This window comes from Thamnophis elegans, chromosome 13 (assembly GCF_009769535.1).
Source record: "Thamnophis elegans isolate rThaEle1 chromosome 13, rThaEle1.pri, whole genome shotgun sequence".
In the NCBI taxonomy this organism is placed as follows: domain Eukaryota; kingdom Metazoa; phylum Chordata; class Lepidosauria; order Squamata; family Colubridae; genus Thamnophis; species Thamnophis elegans.
In genome coordinates, this window is record NC_045553.1 from 10,738,880 (window position 1) to 10,749,499 (window position 10,620).

Here is a 10,620-nt window from a genome sequence, read left to right on the forward strand (position 1 = left end):
TACCTCCTTCCTTCCTTTCTCTCCTGCATTTCATTCTTTAACCAAATACCTCCTTCCTGCCTTTACCAAAGACTTCCTTCCTTCCTTCCTTCCTTCCTTCCTCTTTTACCAAATACCTCCTTCCTTCCTTCCTTCCTTCCTTCCTTCCTCTCTTTTACCAAATACCTCCTTCCTTCCTTTCTCTCCTGCATTTCATTCTTTAACCAAATACCTCCTTCCTGCCTTTACCAAAGACTTCCTTCCTTCCTTCCTTCTTTCCTTCCTTCCTTCCTTCCTTTCTTCCTTCCTTCCTCTCTTTTACCAAATACCTCCTTCCTTCCTTCCTTCCTCTCTTTTACCAAATACATTTCCTTCCTTCCTTCTTTCCTTCCTTCCTTCCTTCCTTCCCTCTCTTTTACCAAATACCTCCTTCTCTTCCTTTCTCTCCTGCATTTCATTCTTTAACCAAATACCTCCTTCCTGCCTTTACCAAATACCTACTTCCTTCCTTCCTTCCTTCCTGCCTTCCTTCCTTCCTTCCTCTCTTTTACCAAATACATTTCCTTCCTTCCTTCCTTCCTTCCCTCTCTTTTACCAAATACCTCCTTCCTTCCTTTCTCTCCTGCATTTCATTCTTTAACCAAATACCTCCTTCCTGCCTTTACCAAATACCTCCTTCCTTCCTTCCTTCCTTCCTTCCTCTCTTTTACCAAATACATTTCCTTCCTTCCTTCCTTCCTTCTCTTTTACCAAATACCTCCTTCCTTCCTTTCTCTCCTGCATTTCATTCTTTAACCAAATACCTCCTTCCTGCCTTTACCAAAGACTTCCTTCCTTCCTTCCTTCCTTCCTCTCTTTTACCAAATACTTCCCTCCTTCCTTCCTTCCTTCCTTCCTTCCTTCCTTCCTTCCTTCCTCTCTTTTACCAAATACATTTCCTTCCTTCCTTCCTTCCTTCCCTCTCTTTTACCAAATACCTCCTTCCTTCCTTTCTCTCCTGCATTTCATTCTTTAACCAAATACCTCCTTCCTGCCTTTACCAAAGACTTCCTTCCTTCCTTCCTTCCTTCCTTCCTTCCTTCCTCTTTTACCAAATACCTCCTTCCTTCCTTCCTTCCTCTCTTTTACCAAATACATTTCCTTCCTTCCTTCCTTCCTTCCTTCCCTCTCTTTTACCAAATACCTCCTTCCTTCCTTTCTCTCCTGCATTTCATTCTTTAACCAAATACCTCCTTCCTGCCTTTACCAAATACTTCCTTCCTTCCTCCCTCCCTAGATGGAAGGAGAGGGCTGTAGAAGGCCGGATAAGTTCAGCACGAGTGTTAGTTTTCATTTCACTACTAGCCCGCTGGCAACAACCAGGCGGAAGGGTCCTTCCTTTCAAAGGCCTCACACCCCCTTAGACCCCCCTCTGAAATAAACAGTATGGCTTCTCTCCTGAGGTTTCGCATTTCCAGCCTTTAAAATGATTTATGGTGACAGGTTAGCACAGCAGGAAAAAGAGAAAAGGGGGAGAGAGAGGAGAAGCAGGGGAAGAAAAAAATGCTTTCCACTCCCTGGCAGCAACCAAATTATGCGGCTGGGCGAGCCAACCAACCAGGTCCCCATTTGGGATCAGACGGGGCAGAGAAACTGTGGAGGGCTTCCTTAACAAGAAATCTCTCCTGCTTGGCCCGAGGCGCATTTCTTTGGCAGAGCGGACAGAATAAAAGGCGCATAAAGTAACATCCAAGAACCTCCAGCCTTTCCAACCGTCTGCATTTACAAGCTGCTCGCTGGGAGACTGTGGGTTAAGACGGTGTGTGTGTGTGTGTGTGTGTATGTGTCTGTTGTGTGGGCGTGCATTTAAATAACACACACAGAGTGTGTCATTTTAAATGGTAGACCAGCTTGCCTTCAGAAGTTGTGGGCGCTGGGGGTGTGTGGTTTCAAGAAGAGACAGGACAGCTCTCTGTCTGGAAGGGTAGAGGGCCTCCTGCTTGAGCAGGGGGTTGAACTAGATGACCTCTAAAGTACCTTCCAACTCTTGTTATTCTGTATTCTGCAAATCCTGGGGTAAGGGGCTTATAGAACGGATCCCATTCTGCTGAAGGATCTCATCAGAAGGAAGGCCTTTTAGGTTGCATCCTAGAGACAGTCCTCAATTTATGGCCACAATTGAATCCCAAATTTATGTTGCTAAGTGGGAGATGAGGGTCAGCGGAATTGGATTCAATTCAGAATAGATTTGGAAGGGACCTTGGAGGTCATCTAGTCCAACCCCCTGCTCAAGCAGGAGACACTATGTCATTCAGAGTGAGAGAATAATAATTTGGAAGGGACCTTGGAGGTCTTCTAGTCCAGCCCCCTGCTCAAGCATTAGATCCTATACCATTCTAGACAGGTGGCTCTCCAGTCTCTTCTTAAAAACTTCCAGTGATGAAGGACCCACAACTTCTGGTGGTAAGCTGTTCCACTGGTTAATTGTCCTCAACTGATAGGACATTTCTCCTTAGTTCTAGGTTGCTTCTCTCCTTGATTCATTTCCAACCGTTGTTTCTTGCCTTGCCTTCAGGTGCTTTGGAGAATAATTTGCCCCCCCTCCTCCTTGTGGCAGCCCCTGAGATATTGGAATCCTGCTATCATGTCCCCCCATTGGTCCTTCTTTTCTCCAGATCAGCCAAAACAAAATCCTGCAACTGTTCTTCATATGTTTTGGTCTCCGGGCCTCTTACCAATTGTTCTCTTGTGGTGATCAGGATGGATAACAAGCTTAATGAACTATACGATGGTCTAATGAAGTATATATAGTCCATCTGAAGGCACAGCTGCGTGGAAATGCAACAGCATGCCAGGGCAGACTGAAACCATCATGTGCCAAAGGCCAGGGAATGCTCAAACAATGACTGATGGATGAAAGTACCAAGAGTCAAGGACACAAACTTCTATGCTCAAGAAGAGAGAGATTCCTAAGTGTTTTCGAAACACTGTTCTGTGACTCACAAGATGGATGAAAACCAGCTGTTCAAGAGTCCAGCAGTCCCCCAGATGTAAAACAGGTGAAGAAGAGGACTGACCAGAGTGGAAACCAAAATAAACAATTCCTGTGCAGCTTTTCATCCCTCATAAAGACAACAACTAATCACCAATCTTAGGAAATGTTACGGGTGCCTTAGCCAACGAAAGAAGGGTTTACAAAAAAGGAAAATTAACCAGAAAAGAAATGTGAAGAAAAATCATCAAGATTCAATCTTAATATAAGTGCTGCTGGAAGGAAGGAAAGAAGGAAGGAAGGAGGGAAGGAAGGAAGGAAGGGTAAAACAATCTATTTTAGGGAGAGAGAAGAGGAGAAAAGGGATGGATGGAAGGAAGGGAGGAGAGGAAGAGAAAAGAAATGGAAGGAAGGTAGGAAAAATAACCTATTTTAGGGAGGGAGTAGAGGAGAAAAGAGGTGGATGGATGGAAGGAAGGAGAGATTAGAAGAGAAGAGAAAGAGAAAAGAGATGGATGAATGGATGGATGGAAGGAAGGAGAGATAAGAAGAGGAGAGGAAGAGAAAAAAGATGGAGGGATTGAAGGAAGGAGAGATGAGAAGAGAGGAAGGAGAAAAGAGATAGATGGCAAGAAGTAAGGAAGGAAGGAGAGATTAGAAGAGGAGAGGAAGATAAAAGAGATGGATGAATGGATGGAAGGAAGTAAGTAGAGATAAGAAGAGAAGAAAAGGGATGGAAGGAAGGAGAGATGAGGAGAAGAGAGGAAGAGAAAGGAGAAAAGAGATTGATGGAGAGATGGAAGGAAGGAGAGAAAGGAGAAAAGAGATGGATGGAAGGAAGGAAGGAGAGGTGAGGAGAAGAGAGGAAGGAGAAAAGAGATGGACGGATAGAAGGAAGGAAAGAAGGAAGGGAGGAAATAATTCACTTTATCATACATAAGAATCTCCAAAACAAATGAAGCATTCTAGACAAAACAACTGAAAATGCAGAAAGGAAAGAAGATAGACCACATCTGTTCTAGAGGGACAAGGCAAAATGTACATGGTTGAAGTCCAAAACATGAAGAAGGCATGAGCAAATACCGAAGCAGACACCCCACCCCCCAATTCACATGAGTATAAGATGGGTGGGGGAAACTTCGAAGATTCTGCTATTACAGCCAATGTTAATAAAAGTGATTTTGGTCTTCTGATGGGAGACAACCTCTTTGTTTGGCCTACACAGCTGGGTGGACAGAAACCATAAGATAAGGGGGATTCCTTGCAGGTTGATGGCCAGGATAGTCTTCCAAGTTCCCAGCTGTGGGAAGAGGGTCTCCAGAATCACAGGAAGAAGTTTAACCAAACACCCAAGAAGCAATTTTTCAGTCTTCACCTACCTTTCGTTGCTGGAGGGGTGAACAGCTTCTCGGAACCTTCCGACACCTGAAAGACAAAACCAGAGAAAAATTCTTCAGTATTTCTCCAACAAACATCTGGAGGACGGGCGATATTATAACATTATACAGGAAACATGGGGAAAAAAAGAGAAGACAGAACAGCATTCAAAGTCAAGGCTTAGAGAATGCAGCTTAAGTCCTCGACTTACGACCGCAACCGAGCCCAGCGTTTCCGCTGTTAAGCGAGATGGTTGTCAAGTGACTTTCGCTGCATTTTACCACTTTTCTGGCCACCGCTGTTAAGCGGATCCCTGCCGCTGTTGCAGTTAGCGACACGGTTCTTAAAGGGATCTGCCTTCCCTGTTGGTTGTCAGAAGGATGTAAAACAGGAATCATGTGACCTGGCAATAGTCATAAATCTCTTGTGCCAAGCGGCTGAATTTGACCCCGGAGGGATGCTGCAACGGTTGTAGGAGTGGTGTGGTGGTCTAGAGGTGGAGCTCTTGTCTCACAATTAGGAGTCTGGGAGTTTGATCCTAGGTAAAGGTTCCCCTTGCTAGTCATTGTGCTAGTCATATGTGCCAGTCGTTCCTGACTCTAAGGGGCGGTGCTCATCTCTGTTTCAAAGCCGAAGGGCCAGCGCTGTCCAAAGACGTCTCCGTGGTCATGTGGCTGGCATGACTCAACACCGAAGGCGCACAGAACGCTGTTACCTTCCCACCAAAGGTGGTTCCTATTTTTCTACTTGCATTTTTTACGTGGTTTCGAACGGCTAGGTTGGCAGAGGCTGGGACAAGCAACGGGAGCTCCCTCTGTTAGGCAATGCTAGGGATTCGAGCCGCCGAACTGCCAATCTTTCTGATCGACAAGCTCAGCATCTTCACCACTGAGCCACCGTGTCGATCCTAGGTAGAGGCAGATATTTCTCTCTCTGGGCACAATGAGAATATATCTGCTGAAAAAAACAAAACAAAACTCTGCACTGGCGTCAGGAAGGGCATCTGGCCAGTAAAACACTTTGCTAGCTCCATTCAGTTGCCCAGACTCTACCTTGCAGGGGATTATGGGGTCGTTAAAAGAAGATGATGCCCCTGCAATGGTTGTAAGTGTGAAATATGGCCACAAGTCACCCTTTTTTCAGCGCGGGGTGAACCGTCACTAAACAGACTGTCGTACCTTGAGGACTGCCTGCACGGATCCTCCCTAAAAAATTATCTGTCTTCTTAGAAACTGCAAGTGAAATGTCTATGGGTCAAAGGTACACTCCTGTCGTATTTCATTTTGTAAGCGACCGCACAAGTGTAGCCGTTTATACCTGCTCTCCACTAATCGGATTATTATGTAAAATGGTTTCCTCCTGTTTATATATCTAGGCAGCATTCTGCTCTTTTTTTGAAACTCCATCCAGGCTACCTTTCAGCCCCAGGAATTATTTAAGAAATCCAATTAACCTAAACCCTATAAACAGCCTTCTGGTTAATCAGGGATATTCAGTTTCGGGCCAGGATGTCAATAATGTACAGTCAAGGCGGGGGGGGGGGGGGGAGAACAGCCTCCATCTACCTGCATAAGAGTTTCCCGAAATCTAATTTATAAAGCTTGATTTCCCCTCTGCAAAACAGAACATAAATAAAGCAGGTAAACAGCTTTAATAGCATCAATAACATAAAAAACGTCATCCAGAAAGAATGTTCTTTCTGTGCCAACTCGGGAAGCTCAAACTGCCCCAAAAGCTGCAGATTCTTTACAGAGGAACGATTGAGTCTCTCATCTGCACCTTCATAACTGTCTGGTTTGGCTCTGCAACCCAGCAAGACAGACAGAGACTTCAGAGGAGAATCAGAACTGCAGGAAAAACAATGGTTGCCAACCTGCCTTCCATTGAGGATCTGCACGCTGCATGAGTCAAAAAGAGGGCTGTGAAAATACCTACAGACCCCTCGCATCCTGGACACAAATTGTTTCAATTCCTACCCTCAAAATGAGACACTATAGAGCACTGCACATCAAGACACCTAGACACAGGGACAGTTTTTCCCGAACGCCATCACTCTGCTAAACAACTAATTCCCTCAACACTGTCAAACTGCACTGCTATTAATCTTCTCATCGTTCCTATCACCCATCTCTTCCCACTTATGACTGCAGGACTGTAACTTTGTTGCTTGTATCCTTATGATTTATATTGATTGTTTCCTAGTATGATTTGATTGCTTATTTGTACCCTCTATCATTAAGTATTGTACCTTATGATTCGTGACGTGTTTAACTTGTCTTTTTATGTACACTAAGAGCATATGCACCAAAAAACAAATTCCTTGTGTGTCCAATCATAAAGAATTCTATTCCTATTCTATTCTATATTTTATTCTCTATTCTATTCTATTAGTCTATTCTATATTTTTATTCTGTGTTCTATTCTATTCTAATTTTATTCTATATTCTATTCCATTCCATTCATTGAGGGAGGGCTGCCATATTCTAGACAAGGACCCTGTAGGTAGCTCTTGATTTATGACCCCAGCTGAGTTCCAAATTTTTGTCGCTGAGTGAGACAGAAGGGAGTTTTGTCCCATGTGCTCGTCTCCATTTCAAAGCCGAAGAGCCAGTGCTGTCCGAAGACCCCTCCGTGGTTATGTGGCCGGCATGACTCAACGCCGAAGGTGCACGGAACGCTGTTAGCTTCCCACCAAAGGTGGTTCCTATTTTTCTACTTGCATTTTTTACCTGCTCTTGAATGGCTAGGTTGGCAGACGAAAATAAAATAAAATAGCCAGAAGAAGCCAAATGTATGGCTAATCTAGGCTGGTTTCCCTTCCGGACATCCCTGATTTTATTCCGGCCTGGCTTGTGTGTTATGATGTGCTTTATGAATGACTCTAGAGTGGAGGCATATTTCATAGCCAGAGGTTTAGGAAATGGGATAAACACGCCGGAGAAACATTAACCAGGCAGGCTAACAGCTCTGGGCTGGGACCCAGGAGATTTGCAGGAATCAAGGGGGAGATTTTCTATTCTGGTTTCTTTGGCCTCCGGAACCGGATTTTCTTTTTTGCAAGAGCAAAAGGTTGTAAGTTGCGGGCGCGAAGACAGGTAGCGTGAAAGAGGGCAGCAGTGGGTTTCACATTTTGTTACAACCTTCTGTGCATGCGCCCGGCCTAAAAAATGCGCCTAAATAGGAGATTTCCGCTACTGGTTCGGGCAAACCGGTCTGAGCCGGCTGAATATCTCCTCTGAAAAAGGGGGAAGTTACAAATTTGGAGCCTTGTTTTCCATCAGGGTTATTATCTCTGCTCACTGGGCAAAATACCCCCCCCCCAAATGTTTTTGAGATATGGTGACATCCCTCTCTCTCCCTCCTTCTCCCTCTCCCTCCCTCCCTCCCTCTCTCTCTCTCTCTCTCTCCTCTCGCTTGAGGTTAGAATGCTTAAATCACCTCTTGCTGGAGGAGTGAAACGGAGGGTAGGCATTCCTCTCTGCCAAGATTTTGTTTAATGGCAGACCCTTGCCGTGCCAGCTAACCTATAAAACACTGTTCTTGGCAGGATGGTTTCTCTGTATGCCGTAAATTTCAGATTTCCTTCCCTCCTTCTCTGTCCTTCCTTCCCTTTCTCCCTCCCAACCACTCTCTGTCCGCCATCCCTTCTTCTCTCTTTCCTTCCTGCTTCTCCTCATCCCTTCTTTCCTTCCTCCTTCTGTCCTTCCTTCCCTTTCTCCCTCTCTCTGTCCTCCCTTTCTCCCTCCCAACCACCTTCCTCTCTCTCCTTCCTTCTTCTCTGTCCTTTTCTGTCTTTCCCTCCCCCCTTTCTGCCTCCTAACTACCCTCTTGCTCCATCCACCCACCCCTCTCTCCTTCCTTCCTTCCCATTTCTCCATCCCTCCTCCCTCTGTCCTCCCTCCTTCCCCCTCTCCTTCTTTCCTTTCTCCCCCTCCAATCTCTCAAGCAAAACCCAGAATTCTTCTTGATGAACCAAACAGGAAAAAATTGACTTGGATGGAGGATTAGACAAATAGGTCTAGGGAGAATCCCACCTAATTTTCATGGCTGTTTCCCTCTCATTTCCCCAGACCTTCCTTATTTGCAGGAGATGGTGCCACGGGATGAAGAAACGGGATGCCATCTCGTTCCTCTCAAGCCGCCAGGCGCCTGGGCTCACCCCACTGTCGTTTTGCTCCCACCCCTTTCTCTCTAGCCATGCCAAACCCGGTAAAATCAGCCTGGCATTATTAGGTGACCGGCATCTCCCTTATTAAAGGATTCTTCGCCTACCGGAATTGCGCAATTGCTCAGTTCATCACGCCAAATTAAAACAATCTCGCGCCTTTGATCTTTCAAGGAAAGGATTTAGGAGGATGAGCGAAACGAAAGGCCCATGAGAGAGAGAGGGGGGGAGGGGAGAGAGAGAGAGAGAGAGAGAGAGAGAGAGAGAGAGAGGGAGGGAGGGAGGGACTTTGTTCGCAGCAACAGGCTAATACCGTGGTGTTGAAGGGATTTTAGTCCGCGCAGGAATATTAGCCAAGCAGTGAAACCAAACGCAAATAAAGCTGACCCCGAAAATGATCATTATCAGCCCTGCAGAGAAAGCTTGAATGCGGAAGGACGTCTGGCAGATCACCGTTCCGCCACGATAAATAGGCGTTTGAGACAGTGGCGCACGTTTCCATTACGAAGAAAGCCAGATCGTGGGCCAAATGTTTCATCCTAATCAAAGAGCTCTCTTTGGCTTGGGGGTCTTGGCGCCCCCATCACAGCAGGACAGCTCCACGCTCATGCCAGTCATGGCGGGGCAAGGGTTTTCAACAACTGTGCCCAAATGAAGAATGGGATTCTTTTCTTTCTTTCTTTCTTTCTTTCTTTCTTTCTTTCTTTCTTTCTTTCTTTCTCTCTCTTTCTTTTTCTTTCTTTACTTTTCCTTTCCTCCTTTTTCTTCCTTCCTTTCCTACCTTCTTTTTTCCCTTCTTTCCCTCCTTCCCTTACTTTCATTCCTTCCCTTCCCTGCCTATTTCTTCCTTCCCTCTTTCATTTTTCCTTTCTTCTCTTCTTCCTTCCTTTCTTCTTTTCTCTTACCCCTTTCCTACCTCCCCTTCTTTTCTTCTTTTCCTCCCTTTCATTTCTTCCCTTCCCTTCCTATCCTGCCTATTCCTTCCTTACCTCCCTTTCATTTTTTCTTCCCTTTCTCCGTTCCTTGTCCCAGCTTCTGCCAACCTAGCTGTTTGAAAGCACATAAAAATGTAAGTAGAAAAATAGGAGCCACCTTTGGTGGGAAGGGACCAGCATTCTGTGTGCCTTCGCCATTGAGTCATGCCGGCCACATGACCATGGAGACGTCGTCAGACAGCGCTGGCTCTTTGAAACAGAGGTGAGCACCGCCCCCTAGAGTCAGGAACGACTAGCACATATGTGCACAGGGAACCTTTAATTTTACCTGTTTAATGTTCAGGGCAGATACCGTAAGTGCAGAAGCCTCACAGTTTACTAGGACTACGAAGTGGGGCTATTAAAATATGAACATCCTAGTTGCATGCTGGCTACTTTCATCAGTCTACCTTTCCCAGCTGACATCCAGCACGGCTCAAATTAATTGCTCAAGGTTTTCTCAGCAACCAGAACTGACAACCAATTATCCATTAAAAAAGAAAAAAGACTCTACAGTGTTTCGTTCTGCCTAAAAAGCATTTTAAGGAAAAACAGAGGGGTGGAAGGATGGACTGACAGATAGACAGACAGGAGGGATGGGTAGATACAGTGAATGAATGGCTGGCTGGATGAATGAATAAATAGGTAGATAGATAAATGATAGATAGATAGATAGATAGATAGATAGATAGATAGATAGATAGATAGGCAGGTAGACAGACAGACAGATATAGACAAGTAATGATAGATAGATAGATAGATAGATAGATAGACAGAGAAATAGATAGATAGATAGATAGATAGATAGATAGATAGATAGACAGACAGACAGACAGACAGACAGACAAATGATGATAGATGGATAGATTATAAATAGGTGCTTAGATAGATAGATAGATAGATAGATAGATAGATAGATAGATAGATAGATATAGATAGATAGACAGATGACAAATAGATATAGACAGGTGATGATTGATAGATTGATTGATAGACAGACAGACAGATAGATGATAGAAAGGTGATAAGAAAGATGGATAGATTATAAATAGGTGGATAGATAGATAGATAGATAGATAGATAGATAGATAGATAGACTGACTGACAGACAGACAGACAGATAGCTATGGGTGGGTTAGATAGACACAGACAGA

The 10,620-nt window shown here is 44.8% G+C and overlaps 1 protein-coding gene across 10 annotated transcripts in view; it reads right to left on the reverse strand.

Annotated features, from left to right (window-relative positions):
- The window catches only part of FBRSL1 (fibrosin like 1), a 592,776-nt gene that overhangs the window by 74,271 nt on the left and 507,885 nt on the right, over positions 1-10,620 (reverse strand). For all 10 annotated transcript variants that reach the window (XM_032229092.1, XM_032229090.1, XM_032229091.1 and 7 more), the window contains one exon: positions 4,330-4,375. In XM_032229092.1, the coding sequence (XP_032084983.1) occupies positions 4,330-4,375 (46 nt within the window). The remainder of the gene's footprint in view (positions 1-4,329; positions 4,376-10,620) is intronic.